The sequence below is a fragment of the Hippoglossus hippoglossus genome, chromosome 15, assembly GCF_009819705.1.
Source record: "Hippoglossus hippoglossus isolate fHipHip1 chromosome 15, fHipHip1.pri, whole genome shotgun sequence".
Taxonomy (NCBI): Eukaryota; Metazoa; Chordata; class Actinopteri; order Pleuronectiformes; family Pleuronectidae; genus Hippoglossus; species Hippoglossus hippoglossus.
The window spans coordinates 23613228-23631417 of NC_047165.1; the positions used below are offsets into that span (position 1 = coordinate 23613228).

At 41.4% G+C, this 18190-nt stretch overlaps 1 protein-coding gene and 1 long non-coding RNA gene across 2 annotated transcripts; both read left to right on the forward strand.

Moving 5' to 3' along the window:
* Window positions 1–711: 711 nt before the first annotated feature.
* kcnk18 (potassium channel, subfamily K, member 18) lies at window positions 712–14818 on the forward strand. The gene is made up of 3 exons (XM_034609095.1): window positions 712–1309; window positions 1541–1687; window positions 13628–14818. Exons 1-3 carry the CDS (start codon window positions 1081–1083, stop codon window positions 14461–14463), a joined length of 1212 nt encoding a protein of 403 aa, XP_034464986.1. The 5' UTR covers window positions 712–1080; the 3' UTR covers window positions 14464–14818.
* A 1954-nt stretch (window positions 14819–16772) lies between these two features.
* LOC117775722 lies at window positions 16773–18190 on the forward strand. The gene is made up of 2 exons (XR_004616310.1): window positions 16773–17541; window positions 17628–18190. It is a non-coding gene; the product is annotated as an uncharacterized LOC117775722 (long non-coding RNA).

Below are 18190 nucleotides of genomic sequence, written 5' to 3' on the forward strand. Positions count from 1 at the left end.
TCTTCTATGATTTGATGTTTGTTATTGATGTTTGTTATGATGTTTCTTGACTATTTTCTTGTTATCATATCTATATCATATTTTCCTGTCTGCTTTCTGTTTTGTTTCCTGTTTATCACATTGTTTATAAACCTTCCTTTTTAACTTCTCGTGGTTTCACTCTGAGCCATGTTGCTGACTGTGAAACCCTCTGCAGAGCTAAAACTTAAACCTCTAAGACAACTCCGGTCTGAGAAACTCATTATTTCATATCTCATGATAAATTTCCACGACACTCACTGACTGCTAAGTTTGTAATGTATGGTTGTATTTTCACTGTGTAGGCTAGAGGTTCATTCTTCTGACCAGAGCCTTATTTCATTATCTTTGCAATGAGGTTGTGTTTTCATCCCTATCTGTTTGTTTGTTTGTTTGTTTGTTTGTCTGTTTGTTTGTAAGGAAGATAACTCAAAACAAGAAAAACAGATTTCCACAAAACTTGGAGGAAGGATGGATGAGGGAAGAACCCAAAATTTCGGGGCTGATCCACATCCGGGGGGCGAATCCAGGAAATCTTTTTTACTTTCTATAACATTGTGAGATTTTCCCAGCGTTTTCCTAGAGAATATTTCATGGATCTTAATAAATTAAAAACAGGCACATTAAGGGAATTCTGTGAGTTTGTAAAACTTGGTGCAGCTAGATTGAGATTAAGGGGACTGTTGGGCCTTGGCAGAGGTATACTGAGGTATACCCCATCCTAGTCTCAGTCTGTGTGGATAGCTGGGATACAGCTTGTCTCATCCGTCTTGGTCTGATGATTGACTTCCTCTGTACAGTCAGAGCCTCAGTCAGGACCCTCAGGAACCAAGGAAGACGGAGAGTGGAGTAACAGGCTACTGAGTCAATACGGATCTCCCCAGAGGCCTCATCCCAGTGTGTGTAATGTGTGTGAGGATGATGTGGTGCGTTCAATGCCTCAGGCACTTGCCCCTGCACTCTGCTGGAGCGTAACGCACGGCGCTGAGCTGAGGGGCGCATCCAGCCGCTCTGCACACACACTGTAGGGGCTGGGAGAAGAAGAAGAGGAAGAAGAAGAAGATGTCAGTGGCAGAGAAGAAAGCAATAAGCGCTACAGCCGAGTCCAGGAAATGCGCTGGACGTCTCTGGAGGCTCTTTCCTCACCTGCTGCTATGTCTGTCTCTGGTCGCCTACGCTGCGCTGGGTGCGCTCATCTTCCAGTACTTAGAAGGAAAAAGCGAGCCCAGCAACCAGAAGAAGTACCATGAGTTCCTGGGTCAGATTATCACCACCGTGCAGAACCTCACCGGTAAATGACCACACATTTCTGCTCAGTCACCATCTCCTGTCGCCACTGCTCCTCTCTATCCACATGAGTGGACTTGTAATGGTTGCTGGTTAAATCGTTGGCGCATTGATTCATTTGGACCATGGCGCGCGAACTGCCACAGCCAGTTTACCAAACAAAGCGCGAATACCAGTCATGGCTCATTACTCACTAAGCCCTATTTCATGTGCTCTACATCATTTTTATTTACAGGCAACTACTCTTACACTGATAAAGACATACTGTGGAAAGTAGAGCGTAAGATGAGAGATGATTTCCAGTCCATATGGCTCCAGAGACCTGACAGGTGGAACTTCTTTGGCTCCCTGTTCTTCTGCTGCACTGTATTCACCACGGTTGGTAAGTTATCATATATACAAATATATCAGAAACCAGCCTGTGCAGCATGCTCTTACAAATGAAAACATTCAATGTGTCTGTGAATGATTGCATTTTCAATTCCAACAATGTTGTGATGAGATGTGTGACATACATGTGATGAGCACTTTTCTTTCATTTTCAACAAAAACACAACAGTTTATAAGAATTTAAATCTGACAATAGTGCTAAATGAAATGGGATGGATCATGGGATATGTAATCCTCACCAAAAATGGTCATACATCATCTAGTAACCAAATCGTTTTGAGTAAACATTGAATTATTTAACTGTTTAATACAAGTGGAAGATGAAGTATTTGTTTATTCTTTCTGTGTGGCCTGTACAACATGTGCTGGTAATTCATTTAGTAGTTCTGAAGATATTCCACAACCCATCGACGGATGGGTCACTGATACTGATCCTCTGGGAATAATGATTTTTAAAAATAATAATAAACACCCACTTTGACTTAGAGCTTTGGGGAATATTCTTCGATGCATTATAAAAGCTGTGTGACATATTATGCAAAGAAACGTAGGCCAGTAACGAGATGGTTATATGCTCTTAATCTTGCACATGGTGGCTGAGAGACTGTGTATCTCACAAGAGGATTAAGTGCATTCCCATAACAGTTCAGGATTTATTATTGGCTTCATCAGTCATGTATGTTGTTGTTTGATTTGATTTTTTACAAGAAGTGAACACATTATAAACTTGGCTGATTTGCTCTTCTCCCTCTGTGAAACACATGTCAGAACTGCACTAAAATGGTCAGCACTTGCTCCGCCTTTATAAACTGCCCACTGCGGCGCTGTGCCATTATTCACTAGCCGGTCTCATCTCTTAAAAGTTTTCTCCACTGTGGTCTGTTTTATGTGGTTTGCCGCACTTTGGTACTAATGACTGTGCTCAGCTCCTTGTTACCACACATTTAAAATGCTAGCTGCATATAACTGTGGCTGAGTCAATGCGTACTAAATGGTCCGCCTGGTGTATACATGTCAGGAGATCTGCTTTTTCCTCACAGTGATACTGTACTTCACACAGCAGCCACTGGAAGCCTTGCTTACTCTCCAATGAACACAGATCCAACCGTTAGAGTCGTTTGATTGGAGGGAGGTGAAGGGAGTTGAGGCAGCTTTCATTCTGGGCATCACTGGAAATCATTGGACGATATATCTAATTGCCGGATCGATCAATCTCTGCTGCAGTCGAGGTGAAGAGGAGCCTGGACAGAGATTGTGCCAATGAATTTCACTGTTGCACTACTCAGTATTGTTATGTAGTGGACTATGACCAGTTATGCCGTTCTTATCAGCTCTGTGAAGACTTTTGGTTCACTCTCATCCCTCTGAACCTGCAGCAGCAGCAGCAGCAGCTGTTTCAGAGAGAGAACGCTCTGATCAATCCACTGTGCTCTACCTGCTCCGCAAGAAATGACAATTTAGAGACAAGCATTTAGCAGCTGAGAGCAAGATGTTTTTCTCGGGAGCTGGTAGAACAACAGAGTTAGAAGAGAGGGGATATTCATCAGGTGGTCAGAAACCTGACTCCAGATGCAGAAGCTCTTGGCATCAATAAGCAGAGTCTCAAGGGGGTGCAATTTTTAACCCTTTCAACAAATGAGTAATACAGTGCTGCTCAATTTGCACTTGTAGCTTAGAGAACAAACTCGTCAAACATCAACAACACTGCACCTAAATGTTTTACAGCCTTTGAGTTCCTTTGCAGTGTTCACACAGCTCAAGATGTCGCTCTGCTTACCTAGGAGCTGCTTTCATGTGTAGTGCTGCTGGCTCGCTGGACATGCACGTTCTCTTAGTTAGAAAGGGCAAATAGATGCAGCAAACATTAGACAAAAACATTCTCATTCATTCACTTCATTGAAATGTTAAATGCATAGTTTGCTGGTCCCTCAATCAAAACAATAAGAAAAGTCAGGTTTTGGTGGGATCATGGGAGTTGTAGTCCTCACCATCATTGTGTCAAGGCGAAACAATGAATGTTTCTCATGATCCCAGGGACCGGACGTGTGTCACTTTGTGAAATACACCAGTCTCTGTTGATTATAAGCTCTAGTTATAATATGTTAAATGTTTTTTATTGCTGAATATCTGAGATTAACACTTGTTCTTAAAGTCTTTTCAACTGATCTAAAGTTACTGTTGATCTTTATGGATCTGAATCCAGCCCTTTGAATGAACATGAACATGCACTGTTCCCTCTGACAAAGTCTTCAGACAGATTTGCATGATATAGAATTCGTAGCAAGTTGAACAATTATTTTGCACCTGATGTTATTTTCCAGTTTATGTACTTTTTTTTTTTTCCTCAGCTATTCAGAAAGTTGTGTGTATTTGTCATATGTGTATATTCTGCTGACATGTATATGTTGTTGTCATTTATATATTTATGGATTTAATTAACATAATTTAATGTAATCCCTTTTTTTACATTTACACAATTTTTTGTCTGCCATCATTTTTTGCCACAATCATTATTTTCATGCCTCTGCGCCGGTGACAATCAGTGGCTGGAGCCATTATTCAATGTCCCATTCTCAGTAACGCTGTATCTTAAGAATGTCATTCACTTGGACTCAAGGATTCATTTATTAGATTTTGATGGCTGGAGGTCTAAGGTCAGTGTCACCATGACCTCACTTTCCTGAGGATGTGATATTTCAGGACTGTCTATACTGAATTTCATTACATCTGGCTCAATTCACTTTGACTCACTGATGACTGGATTAGAAGTTACTAGTCAATGGTAAAGGTCACTGGGACCTGTTTTACCTTGTGAATTTAATATCTCAGAAACTCCACAAGGGAATTCTTTCAAACTTGGCTCACATGTTCACTTTGACTCATTTATTAACTGGTCTGATTTTTATAGTCAAAGGTCACAATCACAGTGGCCTCACAAAAAATGTTTTTGACCTCTTGAATGTGATATCTCAAGACTGCCTTGAGGGAATTTCTTTAGTTACAGGTAACAGTGACCGAATATGTGCACTGGTTGGCAGAGGCATAGATCCGCAATGCAGTAATTCTAGTTTTCTATTGCCACTTGTTTCTCTGAGCTGAACAAATCAGTGACTTCAATCCCTCACCCAGTGACTGAGTGTGTCCCTTCGCCTTTGCTCAAAAAATAATCACAAAAAGTGATCCAGTTAAATTCATTTACCTTAAAAGATTTGTTCATGTACACACAGTTTATTCAAACCCTTGGTCATTAATTGTGTCTGCAGCAGAAATTCATTCACCTATCTCTAAATTCAAAACAAGGAATTACAGCCAAAAACTCAAGGATGTGTAAATAATTTGATTTGTTTCATCCTCTGTTTAATTGATCCTAGTAGTAAATAAATACTAGTAAATATAGATTTTGGGGTACCTCAGGTGCTTGTAGAGGAAAGATCCCATGTGTTCACAGATAATTCTCAGGTTAAACAGCCTTTAGATTGTACAATATCCTAAAGAGGACCAGTGTGTGGGCCAAGGGTATCTGATGGTGATCACCAGGTCAACAAAGTCCTTAGGAATAATCTGTAACAATTGAATGGCAATTGTTGTTGAGATACAGTCTTCTATAGACCTTGAACATAATGTTGTATACAGCGCTAACATACACTGCATTGCTGACCAAGCAGCAGACTGAGAAGCTGAGATCCTAAAAAAGTTTCAGGCTCTCTTTCTTCCTTATGAGGCTTGAGTGTGTCTCAGGGGCAGATGGCAGCTGTTTTTGGATGGTTGCAATAATTGAGGCCCGTGGACGCTGTGTGTTAGTCCCTGTGCCGCCAATGCTCCATTTACAGTTTATCAGAGGACACATCTTGCTGGTGTAAAAATAGATTGTAATGCTTTAAATCATGGCATATGATAAAGGCATTTTTATTGCTTTTAAAAAGGAAGTACCTTGGAGTTTTCTTGGAGTTTTGATATGTGTATTACAGATGTTCCTATTCTTGATAGTCTTTTTTGTATCTTCTTGGCCTCGTTTGAAAATGCTCACGTATTTAAGTGATTGGCATAACCTATAAAATAATCATAGATCCACTGCCATTCAGCTGCAATTAGTTTATGCACTCACTGAAGTCAGGCGTCATCTGAGTGCTACGGTTGTATACATGATGTGCTTGTGTCGACACAATGAGAAACAGCCCACAAATCTTCCAGCAGGGCGGATCTTAAGTGGCCTGTACTTACCTCCACAGCTGTGACGCACATAAGCCAGTGAACCATGGTCTGAGCGAGCTGTGTCTGTTTGAAAGCATGTGAACGTTTCTTTGAATGTGCATGTGCTGTCAGCAGACTGTGGCCCATCAGGGGGCTTCAGAGGATGATTGTGATTGTAGCAATTTCGCAGCTAAATTGTCTTTTTGCATTTTTATCAAGAAAATAACCAAACGGCACAACTTTTTTGAAAATGTGTGTGACTGCAGAATTACATGTGAATCCGTTCAATTCAGACCCTAAGTAAGCACACTCACAAAACTGTGTCTGTAAGAAAGATTTAAAAGAGGATAAGTTGTTTGCCAGATGGATCTCCTCAGAGAGATTGTTCCAAAGAGTGGGAGCCCTGACAGAAAGGGCCCGGCCACCCTTAGACCTCGACTGGGACAGTGGAATGGCCACTAAGACCTTGGCCGAATCAAAAGAGCTGATATGTACGAAGACGAAAGTCCAGAACTGGCCCTAAAAGTCAACAATAAAATCCTGTAATCAATTTTAAGATTTACCGAAAGCTAACTAAGTGAAGCTAAAATCAAAAATTTTCCATGAAGTGAATTTGAGTCCAAGGGCAAATATATGTTTAGCAGGTTTGCAGTTCGTTGAGACGTGATTCACTGCAGGGTGATGATCTACTGATTGATTCTTGAAATAGCCCAGACCAGACGAAACAACCGGCTCCACAGAGGAGAGAGATGTTCATGTTTTATGTTACATGAAGGTCATAATCCATTCTCCTGTACACTTGGAAGGGAAGTGGGAAACAAAGGATTTTTTGTTTATTGCAATCTACAACTTAACAACATGCTGCCACTGAGTCATGCATAGCCTACTGGTCCTATGTCAATTGGCTTTCTATGGCACTGTTGTCTGTCTCTTTGTTTAAGAAGTGGAAATCTCAGTTAGTACAGACTTGGTTGCCATAAAATATTTTCTCTCAAACGTTTTATCCTCACATATTTAAAATCAATCAATGACCTAGTGTGGTTTTTTGATTACGTTTCAATTTCCAGTGATTTTTCACGTATTAGTGGTCAGTTCGTAAATAATATGTCTCTATCTTCACATCATTTACATCTAGTATTTGCAGTTTGTTTTTTGTCTTGACATGATTCGATGTGTAAGAGCCTCGTGAAGATACATTAGTAAGTCTGTTACTTTCATATACATGATAAGTGGTTAAGGGAAGCCAGCTAATGGCTAATGGCTAATGGCTAATGGCTAATGGCTAATGGCTTTGCAGCAACAGGAAGTCCACGACTCAGTGAGGAAAAGGCACTTTCGGAGTAGGACAATGTTTTCTTCACCACAAAAAGCTTATTAGAGATTGTTAGAGGTTAGAGCCTCTGTTCTCTGTGCAGTTTGGAACGTCATTCATCTCTCCACAACCAGCATATTATGGTTTTAAAGCAAGGCTTAAGTGAACGGAGATCATAACACTAATCCCCTGTTGTTGGGAAGTGAAAGTGATTATTTGAAAAGGTCCCAATGGCAAATAGTTGTGTCAAATTATTGTTGTATTTATACAATTATTTAATCAAGTTTGCCATTGCAAATGCCCTCCAGGTCATTTTGATAATGTGATTATTTTTTATTTGGCCGGAAACAGACAGGGGTGCTGATCTCCATCATGGCAGCAACATTAATAGAATCACTTCCTCCTTAGCAAGTTATGTTCAAAGTAAAATGATAATGTTTGTTTCATTGCTGCAGTGTTTTAAACCATTTATTTAAATCATTCAAGCTTAATATAACCGAAAGACGTGAACAGTAATATAGACAATTCAATTCAATTTTATTTGTATAGCACCAAATAATAACAAACATTATCTCAAGGTACTTTACATGTTAAGGTCGAGCCCTTAAAAATGATAGAGAAACCGTTCTCTACAATGAGCAGCACTTTGGCGACTGTGGAGAGAAAAAAACTCCCTCATTAATTGAGAGAAACCTCTAGAACCAGACTCCATCTGCTTCGACCGGCTGGGGTGAGCAGTGAGAAATGGGGAAAAGAGGAGAGCTGGGTGAGACCGAGGGCAAGCCATTGGAAGAGTATTCGACAAAAAGGCTGGCTAGCAGTTGGATATTTCCCCATACACTTTCCACTTCCATTCTTGGAGGAAACCCTGATAATGGTGTCACCTTCAGCAGTATCAAAGAATCTTTCTTGTCCTACATATCCAAATCAGAGAGGGAAATCCCCGAGAACGTACCGCACACTATCTTGGATCTGTTGATCAGGCCACCCTCATTCAGGACATTTTGGGGGGCAGGGGCTCAAATGAGAAAAGGGAACTTCTCATTATAATTTATTTTAAAAAATGCACTTCTCTGACTTGCTTACCAATTTATTTTAATACCCTCACAGTCACATAATTGTTAAATACTTAACAGTTCACACAGAGACAATGGTCTTTTTTAGTATTCACTTCAGGTGTATCACAAGGACAGGAAACAACTAAGCCACAATCTACATGTTTTCTATGCTACTAGTTTCTAGTATATATTTAGAATAAGTCACTACACCAGGGAGAGGAACATAGTGAAGTAAGAATTTTCAAAACTTCATTTTTGCCCATGACAATAAATCATTTGAATTCTTTTGTTCAATAAATGACACTTCAAAATCAACAAAAATCTTCAGACAAAACTGAAAAAGCTGCTCTCTACATAAATAAGCAAACCAACCTACCCTCCAAACTACAAAGTTGACCTATGTTTAGTTGCAACAATTAGGCTTAGTGAGTCCTGCTCTCGTCTCCTACTCACACTGCAAAAATACTGAAAAAAACACTTCATTGAAATCATTACAAAAACGTTTGTGAACTTTTAACCCTTGTGTTGTCCCTGCTTCCCCCGGCTGTTGGCTCCCTCACATAGCCCACCCCATATTAGGACGCACACGTAGGGCAATAGACAAGTGAGCAGCCCTTGCAGATGTATTTGTTACACCCGCGGCACATGGTGTGAGTTTTACAGTCCTTTTTCCTGGGGCATATCTGACACCTCTTCCTCTTACTCGCCCCGAGCGGGGCTGCTGCTAGGGCTATGGAGGAGGCCGGACACTCGGGTCGAACGTCGTAGTCAACAGCTCTCTGTGCGGCGGCGGCGGCTTTAACAGCCTTCACAACCGCGGCGGACGCGTCCGTGCGGGGGATGCGCTCCCTTCGTGCGATGAACGGAGTCACAAGAGCCTTTCCCAGCTGCTCTAGGAACACCCTCCGCTTGTTCCGCTTGCCCGGCATCCAGTCGGGGTTGATCTCTCTCCATATCACGAAGGCGTTGTAGGAAGAGACGTCGAGAATGTTGTGAAAGACGACCAGGGGCCAGCGAGCAGTCATCCTCCTGCAGCTGTACGTTCCGATCACCTTGTCTAGGTTGTCCACGCCACCTTTGTTGCGGTTGTAGTCCAGGACGATGACCGGTTTCCCGTCCTCGTGGTCGCTGATGTCGGCCTCGGCGTGCCGCGTGCTCAGGAGCACCACATTCCTGTTTTTCTTTGGGATGTAGGACACCAGAGTGGCAGTGGGCGTGAATGCGAACTTGGATGAGAACACCTCTCTTCCCTTGACCGCGAGCAGCCTGGTTGGGAGCTCGGGCTTGTTCTTCCGAACAGTGCTGACCACGGTGAGCTTCCTCTCCAGGAGCTGCCGCGCGAGTTCGTAGGAGGTGAAGTAATTGTCGCACGTGACGTTACGACCGTGCAGTCCCTCCGTTACATTGAGCACTACCCGCAACCCCTGGTTCCGTTCTGGGCGTCCGCCGATTGGCTTTCCGGTGTACACTTGCATCTTCCAAGCGTAGCTTGATTTCGCATCGCAGGCCACCCACGACTTGATCCCGTATTTCGCCGGCTTGCTGGGCATGTACTGACGGAACGGACACCGGCCTAGGGAGAAAAACAGGAGGAGAAGAGATGAGAGGAGATGAGATGAGGACGAGGACTAGCAGCCGCTATCTACATAACATAACATAACTAACATAACATAACATAACATAACATAACATAACATAACATAACATAATAATATTAAAAAAAAAAGACTAACCTCTGAACGGAACCAGTTGCTCGTCCACGGTCACTTCGGGCCCCGGGTTGTAGAGGTGCGGTAGCCGCGACACCCACGCGTCCCAGACCTCTCGCACGGTCGCCAGCAGAGGAGGAGGAAGAGGAGGAGGAGGAGGAGGAGGAGGAGCAGTGGCCCTCCTCTCGGCCGTACGCCCTCGAGGACCATGTTATTTCCCCGTTTCTTGAGGGGAAGGTCTCTCTTTCCACGAGTCCGGTGGTGGTGCTGGTGGTGGTGTCGCCGTGGCCTTGTCCTCCTTCTTCTTCTTCTTCCAAGGATGAAGAATCTGCAGAAGCATCACCCACTGGGTCGTAGTCTTCGTCACCGTCGTCGTCTTCGTAGTCACCGTCGTCGTCTTCGTCTTCTTCACTATCGTCGTTGTCTCCGTCTCTGTCTCCGTCTCCGTCCTCTCTGTCTTCTTCTCGGTCTGCTTTTCTGTCTGCTTCTCGGTCTGCTTCTCCATCTCCTTGTCCGTCCGCTTCTCGGTCTGGCTCTTTCGCGTCCTCTTCGGGTTCAGAGGATGGTTGCTGGGAGAATAGCTGTTGGAGAACCTGTTCTCTGGTGAAACGCTCCTGACGCGACATCGTGCCATGGTCCGTGAGAGAGTGGCACACTGAGACTTATATGTGGGTCTAATGTACCCCCCCCTTGATTTCAATTGGAATCAGGTGTGGGTCTAAATGACCCCACAGAGCACCACAGCGCCCTCTCTGGGGGTCTAAATGACCCCTCCCATGACAATCGAGAATGACAATCCATTGGTCTCAATTACCCCAGGAGAATTGGATAATGACAATCCTTGGGTCACCCTAACCCTAACCCTGACCGGCCAGGGCTTGCGTATGATCACACGCACGCACTCACGCACGCACACACACACACACACACACACACACAGACACACACACACTCTGGGTCAATTCGACCCAGGAACAACACAAGGGATAATGAGTATTATGAAGTATTATTATAAATAATAAATCATTGGCATTGTGCTGCATGCATGATTCAAATTAATTGGTTAATTACTTTTTGTTTCACAAGTAAGGTAGCCTTCAGCTTCTGTAGCCAAGCAACAAAACTGAATTGCCTGAATACATTAATAATCCAATACATTATCCTTATTATTACACTTACCACACACACACACACACACACACACACACAATAACTGGTGACAAGGACTTTTTTTGCTTCCATGTCTTCTTTAACTCTAATGGAAAGAAAACTTACAAGAATACACATTTAGATGGTGTTTGCTCCTACCCTCCGTCTGCCTGCATCAGTAGATTTCTCCTAAATTCACCAACAAGCTAATCTGCATATTTAAACAACATTTCAGGGGAAAACACAGTCTTGATATATAAGTCATTAACTGGGGAAGTTCTGTGGTGATGTGCTTTGGTAAATTTGTTCATGTTATTCACCAGCAGTGCCAATTGGCATTTTAGCTAACGTCTAATTTGCATATCAGGTTGGCGATTGTGATGACATCATTAGATACAAATTTGACTGTATTCACCTGTAGTGTCTCCACTTCAGTACAGAACATTAGCCTGTAGGCCCTAACTCAGTGATTCTCAAAATGGGTGGCGGACCCGTTTTCAGTGGGTCGCGGGCCTTTGCAAAAAAATTATAAGAAAAAAATCCTTTGCTTTTAATTTGAAGGGGATTTTTTTATGCAGCGGAGTTCTGTCTATTCACACTCCTTAACTTGAAGTGAGTGCTGCTTAATTTTCTTCAAAGCACATTGTTTTTCAGTATTTACTACTGATAAGGTAATCAGAAGAAACGTTAATTTTGTTTACTTGAATCTTTTTGAATTGCACTTTTTGTTTAATTTATTTTGAGTTTGTGGATAAATGCTACTCAAGACACTGAATTTTTTCCATAGTGCAGTAATGGTTGTCATAGATTCAGTGAGTGAGTATTCTTAGCTAAAGCTACATAATTTGAGTCTTTTTGAAACTACTTCTCAGTAGTATTTCAAGTTTGTGCATGAAAGCACTGTTGAGTCTGTTAAAAAAGGCTGAAGTTACTGAATTGTTATGTATGTTGTTTTACCTTGTGTCCTTAAGATGCACTTTTTGGTTTTTAATTCAAATGCAGCTAATTGAGTGTAAAAGGGAATATTACTATCTCAGGTTCAAACTGCACCATCTTTTCATTAAATAAATTTGAGAAGTTGAACATTTTCCTCGATTTGGGTCGCGGCTTGTCATTAAGGGGTGATGGTGGGTCCTGGAGCCAAACCAGTTGAGAACCACTGCCCTAACTCATTACATTACATTAGCTAGTAGCTCCTGCGTGTACATTAGCAAGATACATGTTAACTATATTTGTTTTTGTCTTTTGGCTAATTAACTGTAAACTGGAGGCACTGGTAGTTGAGTCCTTTGTTCATCACCACTCAGCTCCACACAAGCGGAGAAAAACCAGCTGGGACAGGAGCTGGAGGTGGGAGGTGCCGACTGTGTGCTCACCACTGTGCAGGAGATGGGGAGGGAGGGCGGGTAGAGAGGCCATCGGACAAAGTCTCACCTCCCGACCTGATAATTAGATTTTTTATTCAATCTATATTTGATTGACAGGGAAGCTGTGTGCAAACAGGAATATAATATTCATTTTTATTTAATTTTTTAAATACCACCCCAGAAAAAGAGCACTTTCTGTGAGGAAGAAAAAGGGCAGGGGCTCAAGTCCCCTTTGATGTCTCTGTGTTCACACGCCAGCCCTCAATGATGTTTTAGATTCCCATGATTGCCGTCAGATTCCAACTGAAGAAAACATCTCTGCACTTGTGACACAGCTGAGTCACAAAGCCCTCATACAAACTCCCATGTTTGTTATTGGGAGTTGGAGACATATGAGTTATGTTAGGGAACTAAATGAGAATGGCTTTCTCTTTCTTTGCTCCTGTACATGGGGCTGATCTTCGGTTTGGAAGTGACATCACTGTCAACTTTATTGAAACCAGCAAATTTCAGTGTCGTCCTCTAGCAAACACACGTGGATGCTATCTCCTGTAACCGCTTAAATATCAGTACTATCAGAATCTACTATCCAGATCTCCTCAGTGACTTCAACGCCATTCTAAACAGCTCAGTTTGGGTGATGGATGTGGTGTCAACCTCAAATGGTGTGTTAGGTAGTGATCATTTTCTGAGATGTTGACATTCATACTTTAATTTTTATTTCATAAAATTACACATTCGAGCACACAGTGTGTGTTCACTGAGAATGTAGGGGTATCAGGGTAAGAAGCCAAAGCTCTACAAAATATTCTGTGTATTTCACGCAATCAATCACCAATACAGGACTTGGGCTTCTCTAACAAGATTCAATGATATTGTTTAGGAATTTAATCACAGGTATGGTTCAAAGGCGTCGGTTTCCTCATCATCTTTTATTCATGGGGAAAAAATGGGTCAATGACGAATGAATTTGTCACAATTTTTATTGATAACATTAAAAGTAGTAGTCAGGTTGACTTGAATGTGATTAATGTGGTTATGAGTAGAGTTTCTAATCCCTTACTTGATTTGATTAGGGTCAGAGATCTTTAAATTCTACTGTTACTTGACATTACTAATGTGTCCATTTTCTCTATATTGTTGCAGGGTATGGGGAGATCTATCCAGTTACCCTGTCTGGTAAGGTGGTATGCATTTTGTATGCCATGGTGGGCATCCCTCTTATGCTCCTGGTCATCCTCGATGTGGGAGACTTCCTTGCCATGCTTATGTCCAGAGCCTACGTACGCATTCACAGTCTCTGCAAAATGCTCTTCTCCCACACCTGGTCGCCGCTGAAGTCTCGTAAGAGGGCAGCGGAGTCCAAGCACTGGGCCCTGAATGATGGTACCTTCGTTTTTAGCCACGACGTTGTTATCCGTGAACCCCTTGACATCCGGGAGGTGCTGCGCAGCCAGGAAGACGTGCGGCATAAGTCAATCCAGCTCCAAAACAACAAAGAGATCTTCGAGAAGATTCTTGCCAGGGATAATTTACTCAGAAAGGGCCCACTGCTCAGGACCTTCTCCTGTCCAGAGCTGAACCGGCTGCCACCACCACCCAAAGGATATGTCATATGGGACTTCTCAGGGTTAGGGGATGGGATGGAAATGCTGGATGTTCCCTTTGTGCTGATTCTTTTAGTTGTGTTTGCCTACATTTCCTTTGTAGGTTGGATCCTGCCGTATTGGGAAACTCAATTCAAGGGCTTTGACCCCTACTACTTCTGCTTTATCACACTCACAACCATAGGTTTTGGCGACATTGTACCCCATCACCCCAAGTACTTTATGCTTACCTCACTCTTCATCATTGCCGGCATGGCCATCATGTCCATGGCTTTTAAGCTGGGCCAAACACGAATTGTAAGCTGCTACCGCCAGTGCATAAAGTTCATCAGCAGGGGAAATGTGGAGACTTTCAGAGATAAAGAGAATGACTAAGTCATCATGAGAATATCTGCCTCATGTCCATGAGTTGAACAGGCTCACAGTCCTGGCTTTGAAACTAAACGGGACTCCTTTGGGAAGGCGTGCAGTGAATGAATTTGTTGTGCTGGTTGTTTGGCTAGAAGCATGAGCAAAATCTAAAATGTGCATGTGCCAAACGCTTTTTCCCAGTGAAGGAGGGTGATATTCAAAATGATTCCAATAAGAGAAACTTCAAACTCTGCATATCTACATAGATACAGCATCGTGCCAAGGAATCACTTTAGTTGCACTGCGTTAATGCTGTTAAAACTGCTACAGAGGAAGGACACATTAGTGGGTTTGCTTAGTAGTCGGACTCGGAATCCTGGAACACTGTGTCAGGAAAATTTAGTTCAGTTTTGTTTGTTCTGTTAAACTTCACTTTATAACATGATGTCAAATTAACTTGGCTCCCCACACAGTCGGCTAATGGTACATTTTCTAAATCATATTTCTTCCTTGCATTTGAGTTCATTCTCGGCAATGATGCATTTACTGCAATGACTATAAAACAGAAATATAAAAGATTAAAAAGCTTTTTAACTAAGTGGTAAATAGTAGGAGCTTCTCATACAAGAGACATCACATCTGATTCTGGAAAGAAGTATGTGGAGTTGGAAGGCCGGCCTTTGTTGATGTATTATGTTGGAGCCTGCTTTTCAGGTGTATTTGACACTTTTTTTTTACACTGCATTTTTGGTGTAAAAAAACCCAATCAATTCTAGGTGCATTGGCATTGGCTGGAAGGTTTTCCATATTCTAAATCTGTGTGTAGGAACTGTCCATACGTTACAGAATGAGTTATTATTCCTTCTTACCCTTATGCTTCTCATCATTTACACACAGGCCTGAGCCATTTATGGTCGTGTGCCTCCCACTGAAAGTTCCCAAAGTTTGAATGTAATTACTTACATGTGGTATCACACAAGAAAGATAAAGAAAAAACATATCACAGACCGGGAGGTTCAGATACGATGTCTGAAATGAAACGAAATGATGCTGTGTAAAAACATAAACATTTAATTCAGTACTATTAAAAGAGTACAATTGGTTTTCATTTGCTACTTTATAATAATATGATCAAATTAATTTGTACAGCACTTTTCAAAGTACAGTTAAAAATGCTTTACATGTTGAAACAGGGCTCAAATATTTTAGAACTAAGGCAAATACAATTAGGCAATAAGAAATGTAGTAAAAGATTTTTAATACAGCATTAAAACGATAATAAAATAATAAATCAGACATGTAGGTAATAAAAGGGAGTACTAGGATTTATAAAAGGCATTTTTAAAAGATGTGTTTTATGAAATGATTTAAAAAGTGTCACACTAAAAGCCTCAGATCCTCGGGCAGGGAGTACCAGAGCTGAGTCTTGACTGCAAAAGCCTGTTCACCTTTAGTCTTGAGCCAAGAGGTTAGAGCAGCCAGCAGAGCCCTGCCGGAGGATCTGAGGCTCTGCTCCACTAATAGCAGAGCAGCCATTCAGCCATGCATCTGGAGGCTGAGCCATGAATTGCTGGATACGAGATTAGTAAAACGTTAAAATCCGTTGTAAAACTGACAGGTAAGCGGTGAGAGAGGCTTGAACTCGGGTGATGTGGTCTTGTTTTGTAGCTGAGCAGCTGAAGATGTTATACTTTTACGGCTAAGCCCTGAAAACAATGAATTGCAGTAATCTAGTTTGGATGAAATGAAAGCATGGCAGATGTTCCTCGATCAACTTTAGAAAAAATTACTGAACTGTGAATTGTTTGTGATTTGATTTCCAAGAGAGAGGTGTGTCATATATCAGACTCAGGCCTCTGGTGGCAGGTTCATTATTTGCAGACAAGGGATGGGATGTTTCTGCCAAGACAATGATTTTGGATTTGTGCTAACAGTATTTATACTTATTTTAAGTGGGTTGATAACATAAGCGATACAAAACAATAACAATGCGGACTCGTCATCGTCAGTAACACATCGTCTAGAGCAGTGGTTCTCAAATGGGGGTACGTGTACCCCTGGGGGTATGTGAAGGTACTCCAGGGGGTACGTGAGATTTTTTTTAAATATATTTAAAACTAGCATCCATTCAAAAATCCTTTCAAAATTGTTATTTAATAAATATTCAATAAAATATAAGTGTTTAATAAATCAGACACTGATGGCACAGCGCTGTGTGTTACATCTTTTTTTCAACCAAAAATACTTTGCGCTGGTTAGGGGGTACTTGGCTGAAAAAATATTTCACAGGGGGAACATCACTGAAAAAAGGTTGAGAACCACTGGTCTAGAGCACAGCACATGCTCAGTGATCAGGGATGAGAGAAACCAGACACATTTTGATGCAGTTTCCATCCTGAAGACATGATTATTAAAACAATAGAAATGTATATCCATATCTTCAGTAAAGAAAGTTACTTACTTTACAGCTATTCGGGTTAGCTGTTAGTTGTTCGGGTTGCCCACTGTTACACATCCACAAAGTCAGCAGGGGTCCTAAATATATGAACATCCTCAAACAATATGAAACGAATGTTTACAAAGGTTTGAATATAAAACTGTGCACACGTATGGTTAATGAATGAGCTTACACTTGTGTTTACAGTAGAGGAGGCTGCAGCAGATTTTATCAGTATTGTGTTGAGCAGCTGATACTTTAATTAGATTTCTTCCAACAAAATAGTATATAGCTTTTAGGTGTATATAAAGTATATGATAATATAATATTTATATTGCAGACCGCTGAGCACTATTCACAGTTTTGTGGAGTGGACCTGAGAGGGCAACAAACACATAAAACACATGCAAATATACAAAAGCGCATTCACAGCATTTAGAGGAAAAAGCTGCAAAGTTAGGAAAACAAACAAACAAACAAACAAAAAAGAGCTGCACCAGAATAATGCGAACAAAAATAGAAGTAATTCAAATATTGAACCCAACTGAAGGTAACGTGGTTTTTGGTCACTTGGGGGCAGTGGAAGCAAATCTGACAGTGATGACATTATCAGTCTATGAGATCGATATGCTGTAATAGCTGCTGATAGCACAACTCAATGAAAAGTGACACTGTGAGAACAATGAGGGTGAAACCAAACACTTGAGTTGTTCATACAGATTTACATAATGGTCCTGACAAAGCTAAAGAGGCTGTGGTGCCCTCAGAGTAGTTTCTCAATATTTCATGGTTATGTTAATAACTCATAAGCAAATAATTCGACAAATATTAAAATTATAGCATGTATAGAGTGGAGACAAAAAGCAAGGGCATCCTTATCAGGCCTGCAAAGCTTACATTGAGGAGAATGGAGGATATGGGCCCTGAGAGCAGGGCCAAACTTTGCTTTGTGCTGAATCACCTTTCTTGAGTTGCCACATTCACTAGGCCACACGAAGCTGAAGTATGAGGACATGCACACAGTTTTATTTGTCAAAGTTCACATGGTCATATACATGTTGTACTCTTTCTCTAAAATCTGATTATATTTTTGTTTTTGCAACTGTATGCTGTCTATGAGCTGTTACTGAGCATGTCTCAAAATCTTTCTTTGAATCATATGAAAAGATCTATTTTGTCATTTGCATTTCTTAGTAACTTTGATGTGCACACACATTTATAAATCATAATTGATATTGATTATTGGTGAATATCGATATGCTGTATTATTATAGTGTGGTCTGATTTTAATAAAAGTCATTTAAATTGCTTGCA